Here is a 26044-nt window from a genome sequence, read left to right on the forward strand (position 1 = left end):
TGTCACCTAAACTAAAGTAAATAAGGGTTTAAGAAAAGCAAACATTTTAGCTGCATGTCACCAGTTATCTTGTGGGAGGTGTCGGAACACCTGCCAGATAGGCTGGCCGATGTAGGTCACACTTAATGTGCCAGAGGCAGAAGGGGCTTGTTGTGATGGCAAACTGGTGGGGCTTGGCGCTGACGTGAGTCTCGGCAGCACGTCGGTAGCAGAGAAACAGATGGAAATCTGATGGATTTGAATAAGCAAGAACATGCAGTGTTGAATGACACATTCACACTCAAAAACGCGTAGATACATACTCACACACACACACACACTCTCCCTTTCTGTCTTTGTAACACTCCCACACACACATGCTCAAGCTCCATGCTCAAGCTCCATGCACATGCACGCAAGTGGAGATGGAAGTCGTTTACTCATCACTCAATCCTCTCTCTTCTCTGTTTTGCCATCTCTCTCTCTCTCTCGCTCTCTCTCTCTGCAGTGAATGGTAGTGTCTAGAAAGGGTATGTCCCTTCAGGAGAGAGGTGCCAATGTCCAACCGGCCTAATTCCAATCCAGGGGGGTCACTGCGACGTTCTCAAAGGAACACTGCTGCGGCCCAGCCACAAGACCACACTGCCACAGGAAGGTAAGTCAGCGTTGTGTGTGTGTGTGTGTGTGTGTGTGTGTGTGTGTGTGTGTGTGTGTGCGTGTGTGTGCGTGTGTGTGCGTGTGTGTGCGTGTGTGTGCGTGTGTGTGCGTGTGCGTGCGTGTGCGTGTGTGTGTGTGTGTGTGTGTGCACGTGTCGATTTGTAGAGGGAGAATGCTTGTGTTTGTGAGGCAAGTGTAGTTTGTTACTTTTTCTTCATTAGAAACTAGTCATATATTGACAAGGGTTTCATTTGAAAACAGGAACCCAAACGCCGAATATAGCAGTTAAAGGGACACTGTGCTGGAAATGGTCAAAAAGGTACTGCAACTATGCTGCTCATTGAAACTGGGCTGCCTATTACCAAATTTGATCTTTACATGAAAGTTTACTAAGTAATAAACAAATATTTTGTAGTGTGGTCCAAGTACAGTCATTTTTGCAGCTAAAAACGGCTATTTTTGGAAATTCAAAATGGCGGACCATGGAGAAGATCCCCCTTTTCATGTACGAAACCTGCATTTTTTCCAGTCATAGTGAATACTTAGAATTTGATGCTGGTGGTAAGTATTCATGAAAAAGGTAATATTAGTGAATGGGCAGCATTAATTCTGGAAATAAACAACTAAAAATCTCACACAGTGTCCCTTTAGATAGTGAACTGTGAAGCGTGAGATCACTAGTCATCCACCCAAAGGTTCTGCAATGTATCTACTATGAGTGCAGCCTGAAGAGTGTCTACCGGTGCATCATTTTTTTGTGGAAGTGTGTCAGTGTGTGTATGATGTAATGAGCCTGTAACCTGTGTTATGTTTTTGCATAATCTTACTCTGTACATTACACAAGGCACCTTGCACCAGTGTTAGGGGTAGACAGGTGGCAACAGTAGGTAACTACATACTTTCATTTGACAGCTCATGGTTATTAAAAACGCACAGGAGAAAAAAAATCACTTTCAACACTTTTCACCCAACAGTAAGCTTCCATACCAATGATGTTCCGACCTTATGCAGTTGAGTCAGTCCATCTGCAAGCCACCCTAAGGCTAGCTAACTTTGAAATATCCCATATTCATTCATTTCTGACGTTCAAAGCCTCTCACATCAAAGCTCTCAGCTCCACATGCACCCAGTTACCACTGCCATCTTAGCTCACACCACATTTAGCAAGGTGACACCATAAGAATGTGTGTGTGTGCGCGTTGAACACACTGAGTAAGCTATGTGTGTGTGCACGATGGTGTGAGTTGGGTGATGGGGAGTGCTGAGGTTTGCTTGGTTGTTTGTTGGTGATTATTATGGGTGGTTGGTCTCCTATATATATATATTGTGCTCTGCTGCCCTGTCCCACACGAGTCTTGTCCTCTGTGGTCTTGCAGGCTGCAGGCAGGGCAGGTAAAACATAACGCACATTCCCCTCCTGAAAGTAGAAGACCTAACCTCTCTAAGGCTCCCAAAGCCCCACCCAGCTCAACCTCTGGCTCCTCCAGAGGCCACAGCTCCAGAAGGTACCCCTACGTCCTTTCTCTTTCTCTCCTTTTCTCTCTCTCTTGCTCTCTCGCTTTCAGTTTGATTCCTTTTGCTCACATTGTCCTCACACCCTACTTGTGTCTTGGTCTACACTCACTAACTCCATCTCGGACCATTTTTCCCCTCTCAAGCTTTCTTTCTTTCTTTCTCTCCCTCCATCCTCTCACTGTGTGTCCCTGTCCACACTCACTCCATCATTGTGTTTTTTTCTGCCCTTACCCACTGTTCTCTATCTGCCTTTTCCTATTTGGCTTCCTTTTTTATTGTCATCTCTCACCCTGCGTCTTTTGTTTCTAGCCTTGTGTTCCACATTCGCTGACTCCATCTTTGTTGCGTTTCATGTTCTGCTCTTACCCACTGCCCAGTCCACATCTCACCACACCGTTGCTGTTTTCAGGCCGACCGGAACAGTGCTGGTGGCCGTTCCTGCACCGGTCACGTTTGGAACTAAAGTGCGAAACCACCCGCGTTCACACCAGGCTTAAACCAAGTATTTTACAGTCATCTTTCTGGTTCCCGAACGCTTAAACCAGGCTCAAACTACACGACTCCCGATTTTGTGTCCGATTTTGACGTTGGGTTGAACCGCACACTAGAAGAGAATCACTGTCACAACTGTCAATCTTATCCCTGATTGTAACCACCTGAGACAATGCCCGACGTTCTATTTCCAGTCGCAAATATCAAAGTGTTTGATTTCTACGATTTGCGATCGGCGACTCTTTGAGCTGCCAAAGTTTTATCTTAGGAGGAGTTTTATCTTAGGAGGAAATCTTGCCCGACAATCACTTGAGATGATCCTGGGGGGTAAACGTTCCTCCGATTGTCGTAAGGGGGGTTTTCAACCGAGAATCGGGCCGATAGTCGTGTAGTTTTGAGCCTAGCTTTGGACTTAAGGCGTGAACATTCCAGCCGGTTTGAGACTAGGTGTGGGAACAAGCACTGGCACGGTTCTCTGTCGGCCTGAACACGTCTCGTATGCCTTTCTTTGCGTGAGTTCCCCCTTTTCTGTCCTGTCAGTTTCTGTTCCATTGCTCCATGTCTACAGGCCATCTGTCTCTCAGCCTCCTGCCTCTCGTCATTTACATCTTCCTGTCACTAATCCTCCTTACAGCACCGTCAGTCTACCCTCCAATTTTCACTCTCTTGCCATTCTTTTTTTTAATCTGCCATCATTCTTTTTTGTCTACCCTCATATCATTGCTATACTCAAGTCTTTCCTTTTTTCAAAAAATCATCCCCTCATCACTCTTGTCTGTCTGTGTCTGTATGTCTGCCTGTCTATCTCTTGTCTGTCTGTCTTGATATAGCGCACTGTCTTTGTCTGACTGTCATCCTATAGTGTAGTCTGTCTCTCTCTCTCTCTCTCTCTCTCTCTCTCTCTCTCTCTCTCTCTCTCTCTCTCTCTCTCTCTCTCTCTCTCTCTCTCTCTCTCTCTCTCTCTCTCTGCTCTGCCCCACCACTCTCTCCCCCCTCCTCCGTCTCATTCCCTCATTCTCTCCGTTTCTCTTTCTCTCTGGGGGTGCAAGTGTGTGCTAGTGTGAGGGTCTGGTGGTCTGCTCTTCTGCAGTCCTCTGTGCTGATTGGTGGTTGTACTGATCAGTCTTTTGTGGCCGTGGCTATTCACCCCAGGCCTGAATGTGAAAAGAGGCTTTGTGATTTTGGCCTGTGTACAGGACTGTGTTAAGAACTGCTCTAACAAGTGCCATTTCTCTGCTCTCTCTCTCTCTGCTCTCTCTCCCTCTCCCTCTCCCTCTCCCTCTCCCTCTCTCCCTCTCTCCCTCCCCTTTGTCCTCATGTTTACCCACCCCCTCCATATTTGTTGTTTTCTTGCTGCTGTCCAACATATCACTTCATCCACTGCATCCCTTGCTCCCATCTCTCTGTCTACTTTCCTCTCCCTTTTTCTTTCTTTCTTTCCTTCATTACACTTTATTTCCATCTTCTGTCTACTTTTGTTTCCCTCTACATTTTCCTCTCTGTCATCTCTTATCCTCACATTTCATTCTGTATTTCTACTGTTTGTTTTGTGACTTCTGATGCTATTTCTTCCTTTCCATCACATTCTTTTCCCACTCGTTCTCTCTCTTTCTCTTTTTTCCTCTCTTTTGTCTTTGCCCTCATCCTCCTTGTCTGGCCTCATCCCCTCTCCCTTTGTCCTTTCTCCAATTCTCTCACTTTATTCTCTCTCTGTCCCTCTTTCTTTCGTGATCTCTTTTTGTCTGTCTGTATCTCTCTCTCCTCATCCTCCGTTCCTCCCCCTCTCTCACTCTGTCTGTGCGTGCCTCTCCTCTTTCCCTCTCCTTTTCTCCTCTCCTCTTCTCCTCTCCTCTCCTCATCCACCGCCACAGGAACCCTCTCTCGGTGAGTTCTCTGCTAGTCGAGCCGGACCCAGAGGCGGCGGGCCCCTCAGAGCCGCCCAGACACGAGGGCAGCCGGGGCCAGAAGCGCAGCTCCAGCTCCGCTCCCGAGCCCAGCAGCAGCTTCGGCGCCTCCTCCTTCTCCTCCTCCTCATCCTCAGCCGCCAAGAAGCCCAAAGTCCAGGCCCAGGCCACTGAGGGATCTTCCTCCTCCTCCTTCTCCTCCTCCTCTTCCTCACAGGCCAGGAAGCCCCCGCTGTACGCCGGGGCCAAGTCCAAAAAGCGTCGCGCCCCCGCCGAGTCTCAGACGAACACTAAAGGCGGCGCCAGCCAGCGCACTTACGGCAGCACCGGCAGCAGCAGCGCCGGGGCAGGCAGCAGGAAGAGCGCAGCCTCCTCTTCCTCTTCCCTCGGGGCCTTGCCGTCTACTTCGGCCGCCCCGCCCAGCCACAAGCGCAAAAAGGCAGACTCTCTCTCGGCCGCAGCTGGCCTGAGCGCCTCCTGCTCTTCCTCCTCCTCCTCCAGCTCCTCCTCTTCCTCGTCCTCTTCCTCGTCCTCCTCCTCCTCCTCCTCTTCCTCCAGCGCCGGGCCCACCTCCTCCTCCATCCGCACAGCATCAGCCCCAGCCGCGCTGTCCTCCGCCGCCACCACCACCTCCGGCGCCGGCAAACCCGGCAAGCTGGCGTCCAAGTCGGCCGCCTCGGCCAGAGCTGGGTGTAGCACCTCCTCCTCCTCCAACGCCACCAACGCCGCCGCCAACAACAACACCGCTGCCACAGACTCCTCCCTGTCCTCCGCCTCCTCATCTTCTTCCTCCTCGTCCTCATCCTCTTCCTCCTCCTCGGCGGCAGTAGCGGGGGCAGCGGGCAGCTGCGGACCCCCCCACCAGCCGGGCGCCCGGCACAAGCAGGGCAGAGAGCCCGCGGGCGGCAGCGGAAGCAGCGCCGCCGCTAGCAGCAGCAAGGCCCGGCGTTCACGCTCGGCCTCTAGCCCTTCTCCGCGCCGCAGCGGCCGCGACAAGGAACAGGCCAAGGCGGCGGCTGCCGCAGCAGCGGCGGCAGCAGCAGCAGCGGCAGGTAGCTCCAAGTTCGAGTGGGCATCTCGCTTCAGTCCCAAAGTCAATCTGCCAAAGCCCAAGCTGTCCCTGCCGGGATCCTCTTCCTCATCCTCTTCCTCCTCCAAGGCCGAGACCGCCTCCAAACCTGGGCCCTCGGGACTACAGGCCAAACTAGCAAGTAAGTGATGCTCGCTCCATTTTCTCTCTCCTGCTAGTGCACTCCCTCCTTGGCCCATGTGTCTGTCTGCTTGTTTGTCTGTGTCTGCTTGTCTTTGTCTGACAGCCTGTCTGCCTGTCTGTCTGCTTGTCTTTGTCTGCATTTGTTTGTATGCCTCAGAGTGATTTCATGTAATGGCCTGGTGCTGTGATATTACAGTGATTTATAAGGTGCACAGTTTTGTGTACTCCATTGCTTTAAATTTTCAGAGCCTACAGTACATACAAACTGAAACTCATATTCTCTCTTATTCTATTCTGTCCCATTTATTGTCGTTTGTGCTGTATACGGCCTCCATTTTCATTTAATAGCTATTTAAAGACTCTTAAGATATTATGAAGAAGAAAAGGAGAAATAATGGTCTCACAAAATCTATCCAGTATTTGCTCCATGTGGAGCAAATAAATGTTAGATGTTGACATAGGTTTCAAAATGGCTGCCTTGACATTTTCAGTATCAGGCGAAAAACATTGTGATAAACATTGCTATTGAAAGAAGAGGCCAAGAAGACGACACAGTTTCCCTTAATATTCTGGGTAGATGCAGCTCTGTTGCAGAACATACACCAACCAGACGAAGCTAGTAACTGAGGGGTTGACACCAGAGCGGGAGTACACACGTTTTTTTTTTTTCCTTAGCTGAATGAGTCATTTACAGTGAGTGAGCCCGTCTAGCTACTCTTTGGCTGGTGTGGACAAGGGTTGTAAACAAAATCGAAATGTATCGATGCATCGAAGTATCGGCAGGCGATTTAATTGAATCGCATAGTATCGTGGGGAATTCTTAAGTATCGAAAATGATCAAATCCCTGCACTAAGAAACCGATATTGCATCGTCATGAAGGCTGTGATTTACACCCCTAGTGTGGACGAGGCCTCTTGTAAAGGCACTTGCCAGCAGAAGTGAGGGATCAGAAGTGATGCTCGTTTGTTCCATAGTCCAGGGTTGAATTTCTCAAAACCAAAGTTGCTTACTACATTAGCTACTTTGTTGTTTTCAATGCATTTTCCCATTGGCAACTACCAAAGTTGCTAACAGGCTATCGACTTTTCTTTTGAGAAACTCGCCCCAGTAGGGCCTAAGAAAATTAAAAGTTTGGTTCCGGTTGGTTGTCAGTTTTGGTCATGGGTCGGTCGGATTTTTTTTTTTTTTTTCAATTTTTTTTTTTTCAATCTTTTTTAATGTCCGAGACCCCCAACCCCCCACATGCGCCAGATTTCGTCATACACGTTGTTGGAACAATGCCATGGTGGAGTGAGGCCTGCTAAAGCTACAATTAAATAGCCTACAATAAGCATTAATGAGCCAATTATACTGACCATCACCGAAATGAGGATATGATGCGTAATAGCCTACCGTTTCTGGCAAAACTTGTCCAGCTGTCAGTTGCCTGACACTGCTATTTTAACTCCTGTATGCCTATGTCCCGTTTACTTTTTTGATTCCTTTCCATCATCCGTTGTAGACCATATTTTCATTGGGATGAAGGTTCTGGCTTGCAAACATTCTATTTACTCACTTTTTTGTTTTACGCGAGGATGTAGAAACCTGAGGCGATATGAATGTTTTAATGGCGGGTGATTGAGGGGCAACATCGTCATTGTCATTAAATCATCATTGTAGGAAACTGTAGTAGTCCTAGGTCTTCATCGAACAGTCGTAATTGTGGCGACATCATCGTTCATTTCTATTTCATTATTTGGAGGAGGTGCGGAGAGTCAGACAGTGACAGGCGCCCTGCTCCTGTGCAATGGTGGAGGGACAAGCAGAGAGAGAGAGAGAGAGAAAATAACGGGCGCAGGGCAACGGACTTCTTAGTTAACCAAGCCTTGTGGTAAATGAAAGAATGAAGGAAAACTCGGGCAAAGCATTTCCCTTCTCTCATATTAACTTATTTTACAAGGTATTGATACAGTGCTACTTTAGTATTGTTATAACGAGTTATGCATCTCGTCGAACATGCAGCGCGACTGAATGGAAGCCCTTTTCTAACACGAGAAGACAATATCAATACATTCGAAAATCGTGGATACTCATAATGTTGTCTGTGTGTTGCATTTCGAGGCGGGTGGTCAGGCTGTGTCAGTGTCGGGTAAGGTAAGGCTACTGACTTATTATTTGACAGGCATTTTCGCCAGGTTCCCAAACTATCCTACATCGTAGGCTATTAGTCTGCAAGAACGCTATGAGGCAAGTTGTTTAAAACTTACGAGCTACAACGACAACCAATTAGCATGTTGTAGCATAATAATTAGCCTACACCGAGTAGGTGCGCAACTCAGCAGTGACATTTGGGGTTTTCTAATATCAAGCCGGCGGCCCTTATGGCGCGCGCGTGTGTGTTGCTCCTATGTGGATAGTTATGCGATGCAAATTCAGTAGGCCTAACTTGCAGGCAGGTAGAAAGTGAGAGATGGCGAGTTATGGGAATGCATAAACGTGTTGTGTCTTGTCTATATGAACAACCGTCCACACAACATCGATATATTTTTTGAGGATTCCAAAAACTAAAAAAAAAAATTTTGGGTCGCACGAAAAATGATAGGGTCGGTCGGCAACCGGAACCAAAACAATATTTTTTCTAGGCCCAGTGCATAATCTGGATCAAGTGGTCTGGCCAAGGCATCAGTCGGCAGCGTGGAGAAGAACGATGTTGGTGGTGGAGGTAGAGCAGGGGGGGGCTTGAGGCAGGCAGGGTTTGGGGTCGGGTGGGGTTCTAAATACAGACGAGCAGATTGTGTGTCAGTCACAGATGGTGCCGGGAAGGGAGACGAACGAGTCCAAATAATATGTGTGGTACAGAACAGCGCTGCTTGGTCCAGCCTGAATACGAAGCTGTGTGTGTGTACGCGTGCGCGCGCCACAGGAGGGCTTGACTTCTCCAGTTACACATGTTCCCCAGCTAGACCAAGAAACCTGCGCAATGGCAACTGTAGAACAAACCAGACTTAACACATGCAAACACATACGTAAACACCTTCCCCCTAAGACACTTTTTTTTTACATGCTAGCGACATGGACAAACACAAACACACGTGGACTGGCATGTTGTTCACGGGGCCCCCGCCACTTCACACCTACACATGTCCTTCACACTGTAAGGACAGCGGTGCAGAGCTGACACTTTCCCATGGACTACACACACGCACAAGCACACTGCCTCAAACGCGTACACTCACAACCCCACTGTTCTTAGGATTTTATCAGAAGCTGTTTCGGTTACACTGTATCGTGTTGTGACTGACTGTCTCGTGATAGATAGACAGGCCATTTGTGTATGACATGGTTTGCTTTTTAACAAGCACGCCTCCCATTATATTTATACAGACAACTTATTTCGAATGCAGGTGGGTGTGAGAGGTTGAAAGCGAGATTTTGAAGTTAGGGTAAATGAATGTGTGCGTGCTCATGTGTGTGTGTTTGGGGGCGGTCGGTCTAGGGTTACGTCCACCACCACCACCCACCCTCTCACATGCTTAGTTACCGCACCAGCCTCCCTCCCCCATTCCAAAAATACTTGGCGCGTGGAGCAGTGCGTGCTGGGCAGCCCAGTGTGAGTGGCAGCAGCGGCACCCATGGAGGGCCATGGTGGTGGAAGAGGTAAGTCCAACAGATCGATGGCGCTCCTCTCCCCAGCAGACACTCGGGCTACCGACACTGGAACCTTGAGGAACTACAGAGCATGAAGGGAATTCTGGGGAACGGGACTGCAGAACAATTTTGAGGGGGGAAAGGGGTTAGGTGGAAGGTCAGAGGTGGAAACGAGCGGGTTTGTAGTTTCGCCGGGCTGGATGCCTCATCTGTCCAAGTGGTCATCCGATCTCCTACAGGTCTGCTGGGTTGAGTACAGAAGGAGGGAGAGAGAGAGACATGAGGAGGGAGAGAGAGGGAGGGAGAGAGAGACATGAGAAGGGAGGGGGAACGTATACGAGAGTATTGAGGTGTGCTCTGCTGCTGTTGTGGTATTGTGGCCTTCTGTTGTGGGTGCGCTTATGTGTGTACAAATGCTTGTGTGTTTAATTCGGCTTTGCGTGTTCAAAAACCACAGGTGCAAATGACGCATGCAGACGGGTAGTATCCCATGTCCCAAGTTGAGGTTGTGGTGTCAGATACTACGGCTCACTGCTGTTTTTTCCCCCCTCATTTCTCTTTTTCTGCTCTGAAGGCCTTTAGGTTGAATGATCCTCTTTTATAGTTGTCCCTAGTGTCTTTCGCTACCTGTGTAGGTAGGAATGGCGGTATACTGTAGTGTGGCCTTTATGCCCGCGCTGTGCTGTACATGGGGTCCGTGTCCGCTGCCAGCTCCCTGGTGTGAGCCTGGTCACGGGTTTAGTGCTCGCCACTGGGGAGGGTCAGCGTCAGGGCAGACGGGCTGTGGGTTACTTAGTTGTGTGTGTGCGTGTGTGTGTGTGTGCGTGTGTGTGTGTTTGTTTCCCTGGCAAAGGGGCGGGTACAGCGGGCACCATGCCACCGGGCTCTACTCCAGCCCAGCACTACGCCCGAAATAGAGGTGCAGAGAGAGGGAAGGAAAGGGGTGGGGGCAGCAGAGTGGCTCGCTAGGCCCTCCACACAAGGGGCATCAGGTTATGGGCATGGGCAGAGAGGAGAGGAGAGGGTGTCTTTGTGCATGGGCCAGAGGCATGATTCAACACATTTCAGCCCTCCCTCTGTTGCTGTATAACGCAAGCGCCCCAGACCCCTCAACTGCTCTTGCTATGGTCAGCTGTCCGCGCGTAGCCCTCTTCCTTGCCGCTGTCAGGAGGGTTTATTCACCTGGTGTAGTCATTCTATAGTGGCGTTCGGTCAGTGGCTTGTTGTGCTGGTCGTTATTTGCTGTTGTCGCTGTCCTGCCGTGTGCCTCGATTGAGAGCTTTGCAGCCATGGTGAGTAGACCTTCTTCCTTGTGTGTGTGCTTTAAATGTTGAAGTCTGGCAGGAGCGCAGTTGCCTCAACGCTTCACTTTGGTGAGGAATTTAGAGGTAAAAGTGAAAAGCCAGAAGAAGCCGTGTACCATTATCTCTTGGGTGTCTTATGTTTACTGGATCAGCAGCACTTATGCTTAAATGACAGATCTGTGCACCCTCCTCCTATGCTTTAAGGATTATGGCCTGTACCATGACGGCAATCATAGCGTTTTGAGGTGGCTGATGAGTAGAACACCCAAGAGTTCTCCTAAACTCAGGGTTGGTGTGCAACTTGGGAAGACCGGGAGGAAGACCGAGAGGTCGAAACGTCATTGCCAATGAATGAATGAATAAAAAGAAGAAAAAATAACTTAAAGAAGAAAAATCCAAAGAAGTGTGCAAGCCTTTTTTCAAAAAATTGGTGTGCAACTTGCCCAGCCGTCTCTGGAGGCAGCACAGCACACTGGTGCAGCATGCCCACAGAGAGTGGTAGGGTTGCGCCATGTCACAGGGACAAGGGTTGGCTTGAGGCCTCGCAGCAGGGGAGGCCACAGAGGCTAATAACAGAGGTGTAGATAACAGGGGTTGAGTGGGTAGGGTTTAGTTGTTAGTGATTTCATCTCAGAAGCCCAGAACGTGAGATATTGAACTGAATGGACTGTGGGAGTTGAGCTTTTCTTTTTTGGAAAGTTCTTACAATTTTGAGCAAATGTTGTGACTGGGGGATGAGTCATGTGCGGGGGCGGTGTCAATCGTGAAGGAGCTCTTTCACTTTCAAGCCTCGACTTGCTTCTGGTCTCTCGGAGCTAGCCAGCAGGAAGTCCGTCCTTCTGAAATACGTTGACCGAAACCCAACAGAATAGCTGCTGGCAATATATTATGCAATTGAACGCAAGGCCGGCATTGCAAGGCATCCTCTGCACAATGCCACACCACTGCAGTCTAGAACAGTGTTTCCCAACCAGGGGTACGTGTACCACGAGGGGTACGCGAGCACACCTCAGGGGGTACTTGGAAAAATGTAATAATAACAAATGTATGGAGTGTAGTCACATTAGGATAGAGGAATGGATATAGAGCATGAGTGAGAGGGGTAGTCATCATGTGACAAAATTGCTTAGGGGTACGCAGGATAAAAAAAGTTTGGAAACACTGGTCTAGAAGAGTCCAGGAGACCTGGTAGTGATTGGGGGGTTTGCTGCAGAAGGACAAGTCAGACAGTACTGTCTCCTAATAAGCAGGTTGGCCTTGATCTTTGGGATGCTTTGAAAGCGGCGAAATACAATGATACTCCTCCCCCTTTTGGTCTTAGTCATGTGCGCTGGCCTCAGCTTCTGTTTTTTTTCTCCCCTCCTCACGCTTTCGTTACTTCCTGTCTCTCAGTCTGTCTGCCAAGATTTTTTGTCTCACGCTTTTTTTTTTCAGCATCTGTGAGCCAGCCATCTTGTAATCTGTGTACTTCCCGTCTGTCTGTCAGTCTGAGGTGGTGTTCTCTGTGTGTACAGCATGTCGTTTGAGTAGACGCTACACCTCTCGGTGTGTTGTGTGCGTCAGCTGTGTGGGTCTACTGCTGTGAGTATGGCGGCGGGGCGGGGGTATGGCTAGTGGGTGTGCTGGCCTCGTGGGGGCAGCATGTCTGACATTAGCGTGAGGGGCTTTTCCACAGGCCCACTACCACAGAGCTGGAGCTATTTATAGCCCCATCCTGACGCCAACCTTGCAGCAGAGACCTCAGACAGGAGGAGTGATCTTGGGATAGAATTTTTTTTATTTCCATGGCTAGGTGATGAGTAGTTTTATGATTTTGAAACCTTCATAAGGCCCATTCTGCTGTAGCATGAGTGTTTTATATATAGTCTGCGTGCTAATATTTCTGGATTAATGAGTCCCAATTAGGTTTTGTGTTTACCCAGAAATCATCACATGCAGGTAGAGTTGTACTCTTGTTGTCTTGCATCTCCGCTGTTCCCACTGGCAATTAAGTTACATTAATGAGATGCTAGGGAAAATACAATTAAAAAATACTCTTGTAAATGTGCAAACAGAGCTGTGTAAAGAGATATCTCCCAGTCAGTAGTAGTTGTTGGGCAATTAATTAAAAAGCACAGTACGTGCAGTACAACTCTTGGGGCACACTTGGATTAACTTGGACCACAAGGTATAGAAAGAGAAAAGGTGGAGAAAAGACTGTCTGTAGTAGGAAGTAAATGCTGTATACTGGCTACAGCTGCATTTGGGTCATTTTTTCATGGGCACAAGGGTGATGCAACTACAGCTAATACCACTACTGAACGGATTATTATTATTATTATTATTATTATTATTATTATTATTATTATCTGAGAAGCATTTTCATTGCTTGTGGCGCATTAATTACCAATTATTCATTTATGGGCCGTAGCTGTGGTTGTAGCACCAGACGTCTGCTATTAAAAAAAAAAAAAAAAAAAAAACATTAACCCATTTGCTGTGTGTTGGCATACAAACAGACAAACGGCTTGTGGCCTCAGTGACCTCAGAAAGTGACTAGAGTCCTTCAACATTCCGAGGCTTGTTATGTTCTTGACCGAGTCAGCCCTGAGAAGATAACTGGTCTGACCTTTAGAGCTTGGAGAAGCAAGAAGTTTGGTGGACAGTCAGAATCTGACCTCTGGCTCTAGTAAGACTTGTTACGCTTTGGCTGCCCTGTTGGCTGTCAAGTGGCGATAAATATTACGGTTGCAATGTACTGGATACATGGCAATATGTGCGTGGGGCAACGTGCAAACCTCTAGGCTGGCTTGTTTGTTTATTTTTGGTCTTCTTTGAGGCCCTTTTTAAAGTGGCATTCTGGTTCATGACCCCTGGAAGCTGTCTGTGAAGCACAGCCTGCCTGGCAATATACACAGGGATAGGTTGATGTTGAAAAAAATGTGGGGTATATCGAACCACAGGTCAAAAATTGTGATATAAACCGAATCTTGAGTTGAGTGTTGTTACAGCCCTAGTGTGATGCGATGCACCAACCAGCTAGCCACAGCTGTGTAGATGGTTTTTTTTATTATTATTATTATTTTTATTTATTTTTATAAAAACGGTGTTGTGAGGAGGGGCAAGACACTGGCAGCCAACCATGTGAGCTAATTTTTTGACCGACAGCGGTTTCCAACAATCAGAGTTTGAGGTGTGTGCAGCAAGGGACGCGCAGCCAGGGGAAAACAAAAATGTAGAACCCCTGTATAGCACATACCCATTACCCACACATCCATGCAGCAATAAGGTGACGCAATGGGCATGAATAGAAACGGGGCAAGTGGCCCTCAGAATGTCTCACCTCATGTGTATGATATATTAATGCTGCTGCATCCCCATGCTGCGAGGACATCCATTTTGAAATGATCGAGCTAACTTGTGGCACGAACACTAGTATGATGTCAACTCCACACACAAACAACGTTTTTGGTGGCACCTAGGCTACCTCAACGGTTTGTCACACTTTTCCCCTGACATACTATGTGAGGTGTGAGCTGATATGTACACTATGGTGAAGTTATCCACACCACAGCCTTCTTTAAATAATATTAGCTCTCCTTCCCTCCTAAACGTGTGTGTGTGTGTGTGTGTTTGTGAGTGAGTCACACACGCCCTCAACCTCACCGCAATATCACCCTGACTCAGTGTGTACGTACGTACGTCTCATCGAGAGAACTTCACACACTCACTAGAGCCTGTTTTCTCAGCTCCGTCTCTCTCCATTGCCATTGTGTTCCACAGAGGATCTAGGCGTGTTAACATGTTTTACCTGACCTGTGAGTGTGCTTTCTCCTCGTCACTCACTGCTCTTGTGCCAACTGTATGTTTATGTTCAGACTGTGTATGCTGCTCGTGCTGCGGTCATGTTGATTGTATGTGTTTGCTCCCATGTTGTTTATGCTCCATGTTTCTGCTTTCATTATGTCTATGGTGTCATGTTTTTGTTTGTTTTCATGCTTAGCTAACAATGAATGTGGCTGTGGGCTAATGTTAACTGTGTGACGTCAAATGTAGGCTAATGCTAACTGTGTAATGTCATATGTAGGCTAATGCTAGCTGTGTTATTTTTATGTCGGCTAATGCTAACTGTTGTGTGTTTGTGCAGGTTTGAGGAAGTCCAATAAGAAGCGCAGCGAGTCTCCCCCAGCAGAGCTCCCCAGCTTTCGGAGGAGCACACGCCAAAAGACCACGGGCTCCTGCGCCAGCACCAGGTACACACACACACACACACACACACACACACACACACACACACACACACACACACACACACACACACACACACACACACACACACACACACACGGCATCCTCCACTACTGTTGGTCAACCACTGGTTGCCTATTTCCGATAGGTTGATAAAGTCATAACATGGTAAAAGCATAAAGAAAAGAGGCACTTTTCAGGATTATATGTCTTGACACAATGCACACTTGCACGCTCACACACGGCACATCCTCTAACATTGGTCAACCACACCAGGAAACTGGCCAGCTGTCAACAAGGTTGGCTATCTGTGATGGGTTGAGCCAATCAAAGCACTACATGGTGGAAGTGTAAAGGGGATGCATCATGTTGAGGAACATGTCCTCTTGAGTTAAGCCAGTGCAGTAAAAGGCATGATTCAGTATGAGGGGAACAGCCACAATCTATCAAATTCGTTTTCCCTCTCCCTGTGCGTGTGCCTCTTTTTTCACACATGCTTACTCATAGATGGATAACCACGCTTCTGTCATCTTCCCTCATGCTCTTTGGTATTGCTCAAGCCTGTTGGGCCCTTCCTCTTTCAAGTATCAACATTTTTCTGAACTGCTGCTTGTACATGGTAGGGTCACAGAGGCTTTGTTTCCCTTTGATTACCCTGAACACGTGGAATAGTGCTGTGCAAACGCAACTGGCCCTTTTTTGAGAGATTATCAGATTATTACTCAAACAAAACATTCCAATACTTGTTCAATGGTCCTTTAGTTTGCATTCAGGAAGTTGAGGGCTAGGGCGTTGTAATGTATCTACATAATTTGTTAGTGGTAGACATTTTTTCAATATATGCCAAAAAATCAGGTCATTAGGAAAGTACAGACCTCTTGTGTATTACATTTCATACAGGTAAATTGAGTAGATGCCAGCACAGCATGCAAAGTAGTGTTACTTAGTTAGACATCGTTTATAAAGAAATGGCAAACACTCCCTTGCATGTATTGTTTTTTGGTAATGCTATTTTATGTGAATAAGCAGGCCACACACTTTATCATTTTATTGAGCTGTCCTAAGAGGTCTAGTCACACATCCCCTAACATGCCCTCTCAGTCTCTCCTACCGTTGATGCCTTTGAGGTCATCACCTTGCGGTGTTGCTGCTGACGTCAGACCAGCCCTAGGGGGAGGAAGCCTGATGTAGAGGAAGCCTGATGCTTATCTGTGACGGAGCCCTCTGCACGTCCAGTAAACCCAAAGCGTCAGCTGACACACCTTTTTTACGTATATCACAATAATTATGTGTGGGCATATGTCTCACAAGATGGGACGTTTGCGTAACTTGAAACCCTTCAGACTATGGCATTTAGGTTAGGACATGTTTTGGCATGTTGCAGTTCGTTCTCCAGGTTTGACATGCTGCCATGCACTACCGAGGCCTATATCCTGCTGTCTGTGTTGTGGCTTAGATTTGTTTCCTGTTACTCACATTATCTCTGTCAGTCTCTCTCTTTACATTTTTTTTTTACATGTGACGTTTTGACCTTTACTGTGGCGTTATTTATGCCTAGAACCCCCTACCAAGACCTCACAAATCTCTTATCTCTGAGTCCTTTATTGAGCCATATGTCTTTTTCTCTCTCTGCACCCCACTCTTACCCTCCACCCTCTCTACCTTATCCCTTCCACTACCCAGTCGGCGGGGCTCAGGCCTGGGCAAGCGCGGGGCAGCTGAAGCTCGCCGACAAGAGAAAATGGCCGACTCTGACAACAACCAGGACGGAGCCAACTCCTCCACCGCGCGTGCGGACGAAGCGCCTCAAGGAGCTTCAGGTGCAGCCCAGTGCAAGTCGCATCACACATCTCATCTGTTGGACATCATCAGAGAGAGTAGAGAGAGAGATTCCATTGGCCCATTGTTTCCGGGTTCTATTATTGCAGGGGGGGGAAATCCCCCATTAGGCAGACCTAAGCAGATCTAAGGACTGTTCTATTCAATGCTAGGAGTGTTATGACATGCCCCTTCAGGCAGACCGGAACCTGGTCACTTTAGGTGCCCATAGAAACCTATTATTTTGGCATATCTCTATATACTTAAAGAATCTCTGTCATCATGTCTTACACACATGGGTCATTGATACTTTTTAGTAGCAGACCTCAGGTGCTACAACCACAGCTATTGCTACTCTTGTATTAATCAAATAATGTATGTAATAATTGGAACTTGGTGTACAACCAAAGGATATGCTTCATAGATAAACCAGTGAAGACAGAAAAATCATTTAATTTATGCAATAGTGCAATTACCTGTTGTGTGCCACTCTGACATCAGCTAGCATTAAAATTTCAATGGTACTACACATACTGTTTCACCAAGACTATGAATAAAAGCCTGATCTATTCGCCTTAGTAGTCTTCATATCACATAGATTCCTTATTAAAGTCACAATGGAAGTTTGTTGATTTGTCCCCCAAATATATTTTTGTCCTTTTATTTTTCATGAATTTCACAATTTGCTGCCTTGGTCTTCACTCCTCCCTCCTGGTGTAGGAGAGGACTAGCCTGTCTTTACCTCATTCCACCTCAGCCCATCTTCACCTCCTTTCACCTCAGTCTCTTAGTTTGCGCTGCCCAAGCAGAGGATGTAGAATTTCTATGGGTCTGTTCATTCAATAATTAAATCATCGTTCTGCCCCTGTCTTTTCCTTGCTTTCTCTCTGTCCTCCTTTGTCTGTCTCTCTAGCCTCAAGCTCTGTGGCCGGAGCTGTAGGCATGACTACGTCCGGGGAGAGCGAGTCGGATGACTCTGAAATGGGCAGGCTGCAAGGTAAGCCTCATCTCTGTGCTGAAACCGTAACATTAGATCGTTGTTTTTCTTTGAATTCTTTCATGCACTGTCCCATAGAAATCGGCCACATAAATATGCCCTACGGAATTTATTGTTGACTGAAAGCTTGGCAGTTAAACCTTGCTCAAAGGTTTTAAGTCTTCAGACATTTTGGTTCTAGGGCCGCATAGATCGATATCAAAAAACTGATAAAAATGCATGCAATTCGCACAACATAATGACAACATTAAATCAGTCATGTTTTCTATCCTTTGCTTTGTAATAGTAAAGCCCATCACTCTCCCATGAAATTAATCGTGATGATGGGGTATCTTATTCCTCTCGTCCATATTTGCCCCGTTCATCTTTCGACCTTTGACCATGACCTTGACTTAAATTGGCTGGTGTGTGTGCGCCTGCGTGTGTGCGTGCGTGTTTGAGTGCGTGCGTTTGCGCGTCTGTCTGTGTGTGTCTGCGTGCCTGCGTGCGCGCGCGTCTGTCTCTGTGTGTCTGTCTGTGTGTGTCTGCGTGTGTGTGCATTCTTTCTTGTGGGTCTCGGAGCCTCAGAGCAGGCTGACGGTGGTCAGCAAAAAAAGCATTTAAACCCGATTACTGGCCTCAGCCTCTTGCAGAAGCCCAAGCAGTCACGCCATCACCCCCCCCCCCCAAATGATCAATATGCAGCATCATACAGCAATGCTGTGTAGAGCCATCCGTATCGAACCAGTGCTAAATCTCCTCTCCTTACCCTGTGAGGGTTGAAAGGGCCTCGGCACGGTGCCTGAAGTCAAGAGTTCGAACTCTAGGTTACATTTAATATTTGCCAGTTAAAAGATATGACTGATATATCGTAATGGCGTTAACCCTTGTGAAAATTTCAAGCACATCGTTCTCTATCGTTTTCTGCTTTTGTCACAAGGTGCAAGTGTGTATATATGCGACTACGTCTCTAGGTGACATTTGGAAGTGAGGGGGTCAGAGGGTGTTGGTGGTCCTAGTTATGGTGTTGCAAGCGCATGCTCTGTTTATTGGCACTATCTATTCTTCACTTGATACAATGAGTGATGGTTCAGGGTTACCGATAGCCAGCTGTGTTTTTCAGTATTCTGGGTGACGGAATGATTTTGCATGAGTCACTGTTGCCTGCATTACAGTATGGCCATCATTAATTGCTGGCTCATGTAGCCTGTGGCAAGGTTTGCTGTGTTTAGAGGGAACAGTACTGCTGCATTATTCCATAGGAGCGATACTGATTCAAAATTAGGATGGAAATCGCATTGTGGGTTCATTTGTTATCAGGTTTTGCCATATTGTATGACCCTAGCTGATGCTGATGGTGTAACCAATCCTACTGTTTGCGTGGCACTGATGTAATTTGGTTGTACAAACAGTGCTGCAGTAACCTGTTGTACGGGGGTGGTGCTGAAATCAAGTTGTAGCCTACGGACCGTACTGCTGTCTTGTTGCACTGACTGAGTTGGTGTAATCTGTAATGTTGTTGGCGGTGCTCATGTAATGTGTCATGCTTTGTTAATGAAACCTGTAGTGTTAGTGTAATGCTGTAATCTGGTGTTGGTTGTGTTCCTGCAATGTCTTGTACTAACAGTGTTACTATGATCAGTAATGTTTTTGGTGTTGCTTTCATGTTGCTGAGATGCTAGCATTATGTGTCGTACTAGCTGTGTTGGTGTCTGTCGTGTTGCTGTAATGTGTTGGTACTAATTGTGTAATGCGTTGGTACTAATTGTGTAGCTGTAATCTGTAGTGTTGGTGAAGCTTCCATTATATGTTGTACTAGCGGTGTTATTGTTGCCATGTTTACTAATCTGGGATTGCTGTAATGCGTTGGTACTAATTAGAGGTGCTCCGATCACCATTTTTTGGGTCCGATCACCGATACCGATCACCAAAAATCCTTATCTGCCGATTACCGATCATTGCCGATCACAAAAATGATTTCCTATTTTTTTAATAGCCTATTAATTATCCTTATTGAATACCATTTCTGCCCATAAACCAATCAATCTTAATTTGCACATGTCTATTATTAGGCTATTATTATTATTATTATTATCATCATTATTATTATTATTATTATTATTATTATTATTATTATCTTGACTAGTGTTGGTAATACAGTCTACAGTATTAATCAATGTATAAGTTATTGCATAGAATAACTAAACTATTTAAGATTGAATTGAATTGAAACTGAAACATTACATCAAATAGTCTTCCACATACGAGAAAAAAACAACCTGTCGCTTTAAATGAGCAGCCTCGTGAGGAGAGCCCCTCCCCTCTCTGTCACCGTCCACAGTTGCAGTGCTCCACTACCGTTCTGAATCTCTCTCTCAAGTTTTAACCACATCTGATCTGTCGCCGTTTGGTGTTTCAGCGACTATCAAACTAATCGACTGACTGCCAATTACAACTTTGAAAACAATAATTGACATGTTTGTGCTGACAACGTGAAGTTGTCGCGTGCTGACCAAGGCAACTACACAGGTTATAACGTAACATGGCTCACTGGCGAGTACTCAATCGCAAATTACATTGTCAGGTAAACGGCGCATGGATCGGAAAATCAGATCATTGTTGATGCAGATATGGTTATGAATGGTGGAAATGAAGGGGGGAATGGCGAAAAGTTATAGACAAGCAAAGATGCCTTCTTTTGGTGCAGTTGCAGCTGTGCAGAGCCAGCGCCTAGCCTACATGCAGCGCCAGGTGTAAAGGCAAATGGTTGCGTGAGGAATTTAATATCTCTCGATCGGTTTTTTGATCGGCATGTTTTTCCGATCACCGATCAGGCTATTTTTGGCCATTATCGGCCGGTCATGATCGGCAGCCGAGCAATCGGAGCACCTCTAGTACTAATTGTAATCTGATAGGTGGTGTTGCCATTTTGTGTTGCTGTGTCGTGTAATCTGTGGTGTAGCTGCAATGTGTTGGTACTAATTGTAATCTGTAGTGTTGGTTGATGATGTAATGTGCTGGTACTAATGGTGCTGCTGTAATGTGTTGGTACTAATGGCGTTGCTGTAATGTGTTGGTACTAATGGCGTTGCTGTTGCTGTGTTGCTCCCTCAGCCCTGCTGGAGGCCAGAGGTCTCCCCCCTCACCTGTTTGGACCCCTGGGACCACGCATGTCTCAGCTCTTCCACAGGACCATTGGCAGCGGCGCCAGTAAGTAGCCCCTTCTCTCTATCCGTCTGCCTGTCTTTTTTATTTTGTGATGGGACAGGAAGTGGGTGGGGAGAGAGCGAGACAGGGAAGGGTCGTCAAAGGACCCAGTCCAGAATCGAACCCAGGTCGCCGGTGTTGCAGTGCAGCGTGTTACTACCGCTTATGCCATGGCAGGGCCCTGTTTGTCTTGTATTGCACGTGGTTTATTTACCTCGAAAAAGCAGTTTATATGCATACATTGTATGTAATGGTATTAAAAGTTTTGGGAACCAAAGACAGTTGATAATTAAATCTGTAGTGGCTGTTGAATTTTTACTGTACTGTCATTAGTCAGTGCTTGGGCTGCCACAGGTTCACGTTTTCAAGTTCATTTTGTGTGTGCGTGTGCATGTGCGTGTGTGCGCGCGCGCGAGCGTGTGTGTGTGTGCGCGTGTGTACACTGTCACAGTGATCCAGTGAACTATGACACGTCATCGCCATCACGCCTGATCTCTGCTGTGCCTATTGATTTGTGTGTGTTTGGCTCCGAGTGGTTACGTCACGTGTTTGCACGACTGTGTTTTTCTGACCTTCACTCTTGTCTTGCTGGCCTTTCGCCTCAATCTCGATCAAATTATCAGTGTTTCCTCTTCATTTTTGTATTCCCCCAATTATCCTATTGATAGGCCTCAATTTGTTTACGTTGTAAAATACAGCTATGTGGCACATCTTTACCTGATCTTACCGCTACGTTCTATATTTAATGTTTTTGCTCTTCAACTCGTTTGTGTTTGTCTCAATTTTTGCATTTTCTGTTTTCCTTTGATCCCTCTCTCTCTACCACCCCTTCTCTCCCTCTCCCTCTCTCTGTCTCACTCTCTCTCTCTGTCTCTCTGTATCTCTCTCTCTCTCTCTCTCTGTCTCTCTCTCCCCCCTCTCCCTCCCCTCGCTCCCCCAATAGGCTCCAAGGCTCAGCAGCTGTTGCAGGGTCTGCAGGCCACAGGTGATGAGTCCCAACAGCTCCAGGCCGCCATCGAGATGTGCCAGCTGCTGGTCATGGGCAACGAGGAGACGCTGGGAGGCTTCCCCGTCAAGACGGTGGTGCCCGCCCTGGTTAGTCAAACTCTCTTCCCCCTATACTCCTGCTCGGTCAGCATACAAGAACGTGATGTGAAAAATCTCAGGACAGGAGCTGACTGTCTGTGAGGATTCATGATAAATAGCTGATGAATGGTTTGGTTGGACGTATCTCTCTCTCTCTCTCTCTCTCTCTCTCTCTCTCTCTCTCTATCTCTCTCTCTCTCTCTCTCTCTCTCTCTCTCTCTCTTTCTCTTTCTCTTTCTCTTTCTCTCTCTCTCTGCCTCTCTCGCTCGCTCGCTCTCTCTCTCTCTCTCTCTCTCTCTCTCTCTCTCTCTCTCTCTCTCCCTCTTACTCTCTCTCTCTCTCTGCTTCTCTCGCTTGCTCTTTCTCTCTCTCTCTCTCTCTCTCTCTCTCTCTCTCTTGCTCTGCTTCACTCCCCCTCAAACGGGGTTGGATGTAGTCCCAATTGGTGCATTAATGGCGGCCAATCCACTTGCACGTTAATTTGGGTCACTTAACTGTGTCAGGATGTGGCTGCTGAAGAAAAGGAGAGCGTTTAAAGCTGTGGAGGTGTCTTGTCTTACTGCCTCCTCTTCCTCCTCCTCCTCCTCCTCTCTCCCACCTCCCAACGCTAAACAGAGCTGCTCTCCCATCCCTATGGAGATGCCCCAGCTTTTTCTTAATGGAGGTGGTTACGCTGCTTACACCCCCAGCGGTGGTTATTGCTGTTTTTCAGGCACAAGCGATTAGCCTTTAGTTAGCTCCTGCTTTGGATTGGGCTAGAAGGGACTTGCCGGCTTCCAATGCAACAAGTGCAGTGGTTTTTTTTCTTTTTTTTTTTTTCTTTGAATGCATTTATTTTTAAAGCTGTCTGGCTCCAGCATTTAAGCCTGGATCTGTTCCAATGCTTTCTGCTTGAGCTTAAACAGCAGAGAAGAGTCTCAGTTTTCTGAGCTTTTAGTGAAGAGGCACAATAGCAGGGTTGTTCAGTTGGAAAAACTAGAAATGTCTTGTGAACATGGTATGGGAAAGGTCAGACAAGGACAAGATCAAAATGGCAATTCAATAAGTCTGGGAGTTTGTTTGAAGCAGTGACTGGCGGTTGTGTGAAGTTTTTTTAAATTTTATTTTTACAAGGCGGTATAGATAGCTTGTTTTTTTTTCATGGCTGGACATTCTGAAACTGATGCTACCTATCTATTTTCATCTCGCAGTGTTTTGGTTTGTCAAATCGTTTCATTCCCAAAGTCGATAGCTTGGTCCCGATGCGGCCTCTGTCACTCGTCGAGACGGAGCGTAGGCCGTTTTTGAGTGATGGCTTTAGTCCAGCTTCACAAATGAAAATAAAAAATAGCCTGCGGCGCGTCCCCAGAAATCAGGGGTTTTAGGAAATACAGCATGGTAGTGGTTATTTTCAACGCGAATTAGAACATTGTGTGTGTGCGTGCCTGTGTGTGTTCGTGTGCGTGTGTGTGCTTTCCTGGCCAGTTTTTGTCCGCTCTGTTTGAGCCAAGCCTTAAAATGTGTCCTGGGACTCTGTGGTGGACTGTTATGATGGCTTGAGATTATGACTGCTCTTAAAAGTCGCCGCTTGTCTGTGGCTGCATCAGCATGTCTCGGTGATTTTGAAGTGGACACATTGGGTTTTGTGGATAGCCACAAGGTTTGTTGTTGTTGTTTTGTTTTTTGTGGCCTAGTTAGTATACAGATGAATGCGTTCCATTAAGCCACTGTAACAGTTGATCAGCATCAATCGTGTCCAATGCATGCTGTATGTTTGCCTTTCCTGTGCAGAGGTTCCTAGGACTACTGACTTCATTGGCCTCTTGATGTGTCTTGTACTGTTTCCCGGCTGTCCAGAACAGTACTGGTGCCCGTTCCCACAAAAGTTGCGTTCGGAACTAAAGTGCTTACCTGCAAACGGGACTCTGTACAGGACGTTGTCGCTATGGTTCGCAGAGGGAAAAATGTTTTCCAGTTTGTTCAGGAATTGGATGCTTGGTTTGCGATTCACTGTGATTCTTGGCGTGAACAATTCAGCCGTTTGAGTATTAGGTGCCGGAAGAGGAAAAAGGTTCTCTGTCAGCATGAACATGCTATTAGTTGGCCAATTAGCATTTAGCGCTAGAGACCTGCCATTTACAGTGATTTGTTCAACTTTCACCTTGATTCACCCTGAACTCGTACACTTTTAACCATTTTGGTGCAGGTGAGGGCATCAGTTGTACCATGAAAACCTCAACCTGGTCAATGCAGAGCAACGATGACAATTGTATGTCTACGTAACTGTTGTAGTTGCAATATTTTATTGCACATGCATTTAATTGCATTTTTTATTGGTGGTGATTTCTGATTTTGGTCTCTCACTCACCATTTGTCTTGTCTCTGTTTTTCTTTTCTTCTTTACAGATTCAGCTCTTACAAATGGAGCACAACTTTGATATTGTGAGTATTCAGACTGTACTGCGTGTGAATTGAGAATGTGAATGCATATACAGCATACATGTTAATACTGTCAAGAGCATACACATGCTTAACAATGTGTATTTAATTTTAATCTTTAATGAGTCTGTTAGTTGGTGTGTTGCACTTGTTTGTGTGTTCATCCTTTCTCTACTCAAGGTGTAAGGAATGAGCTAATGATTTATTGATTGATGCCTGAATAAAGACTAACGTCTGCTAGTTCTGAATGCCATTTAAAGGCAGAGTATGTGATGTTATACAGTGCATGAAAAATATTATAACACTTGCAACTGGGAAGCATACATTCTGGAAATAAAACACTACATATTTCTGGCGAACATGTAGTTTGCTGTAGTTTGTTCAGACTCAGACCCTTAAATATTATTGAATTGCTTATTAAATATTCATGAAAAGATCCAATTTTTGCGCGAGCACTAATGTATAATATGTGTGCTGTATCTGTTTTCCCTGTGTAGATGAACCACGCGTCCCGTGCCCTCACCTACATGATGGAGGCTCTGCCACGCTCCTCAGCTGTGGTGGTGGACGCCATCCCGGTCTTCTTGGAGAAGGTAAGACACACACACACACACACACACACACACACACACACACACACACACGTCAGCATTGCTCATGCACTCAACTGTGGATGGGGCTTGGTGTCAGAATGAAAATTAACATTCAATAGACATGAATTGCATCAATAATAGACCCCTTTTTACCCCCTGATGGTATGCCTTGGTCTTGTGTACGTCATTGCTGACGCGTCTCTTGTCCGCGTGTTTCTGCAGCTCCAGGTGATCCAGTTCATTGATGTTGCCGAGCAGGCTCTGACGGCTCTGGAGATGTTGTCAAGGAGACACAGCAAAGCCATCCTGATGAATGTAAGTCGCCATCTGATTGCATCCTCTAATAATGATTTAATCGGTTTAGCAGCGCCGGCTGTATGTTTATGAATGCACCACTGTCCTGTCTTTCAAGCGTGTGTGCGTGCGTGTGTGTGTGTGAGAGAGAGCGCATGTGTGTCAAAGCTTGACCTCAAATTGCATTACAGCCATTACTTAAATTCCTTCTCTTGAATCTCGTTGACCGTCTACCTCTCTGTAGGTCTGTCGACCTCTGCCTCTGCCGGTCTCTCTGTCTGTCTGAGTGACTGCCCCACCTTACCTGTCTCGTACGTGTGTCTGTGTGCAGAATGGTTTGGCAGTGTGTCTGCTGTACCTGGAGTTCTTCAGCATAAATGCCCAAAGGAACGCCCTGGCTATCGCAGCCAACTGCTGCCAGAGCATCACCCCAGAGGACTTCAACTACGTGGCCGACTCTCTGCCCTTGCTCACGCAGAGACTCACACACCAGGTAATACACGCACACACGCACACACACACACACACACGCATGCACACACACACACATGCACAGTCCTGTACACACTGGCAACACACACTGGCTAGATCTCCACAGACACACTCGAGCTTATTCCACTGAATGTAAGCAACAGTTGCTCTCCCACTGTGAAGAAACCTGCTCAGATCAGACCAATCAAATGAAAGATTCAAACATAAATATGACCACGCAGACAAATGCATTTGCACTTAA

At 46.7% G+C, this 26044-nt stretch overlaps 1 protein-coding gene across 10 annotated transcripts in view; it reads left to right on the forward strand.

Moving 5' to 3' along the window:
* trip12 (thyroid hormone receptor interactor 12) overlaps positions 1 to 26044 on the forward strand; it is a 72984-nt gene that overhangs the window by 16514 nt on the left and 30426 nt on the right. For 9 of the 10 annotated variants that reach the window (XM_063205741.1, XM_063205742.1, XM_063205737.1 and 6 more), the window contains 12 exons: positions 488 to 634; positions 2013 to 2141; positions 4515 to 5758; positions 14819 to 14924; positions 16603 to 16739; positions 17651 to 17734; positions 20828 to 20923; positions 21864 to 22015; positions 24392 to 24427; positions 24922 to 25017; positions 25240 to 25332; positions 25643 to 25804. In XM_063205741.1, the coding sequence (XP_063061811.1) occupies positions 537 to 634; positions 2013 to 2141; positions 4515 to 5758; positions 14819 to 14924; positions 16603 to 16739; positions 17651 to 17734; positions 20828 to 20923; positions 21864 to 22015; positions 24392 to 24427; positions 24922 to 25017; positions 25240 to 25332; positions 25643 to 25804 (2433 nt within the window). In that variant the 5' untranslated portion in view covers positions 488 to 536. The remainder of the gene's footprint in view (positions 1 to 487; positions 635 to 2012; positions 2142 to 4514; positions 5759 to 14818; positions 14925 to 16602; positions 16740 to 17650; positions 17735 to 20827; positions 20924 to 21863; positions 22016 to 24391; positions 24428 to 24921; positions 25018 to 25239; positions 25333 to 25642; positions 25805 to 26044) is intronic. The other variant, XM_063205747.1, reaches the window with a different exon arrangement.

Source organism: Engraulis encrasicolus, chromosome 8 (genome assembly GCF_034702125.1).
Source record: "Engraulis encrasicolus isolate BLACKSEA-1 chromosome 8, IST_EnEncr_1.0, whole genome shotgun sequence".
Taxonomy (NCBI): Eukaryota; Metazoa; Chordata; class Actinopteri; order Clupeiformes; family Engraulidae; genus Engraulis; species Engraulis encrasicolus.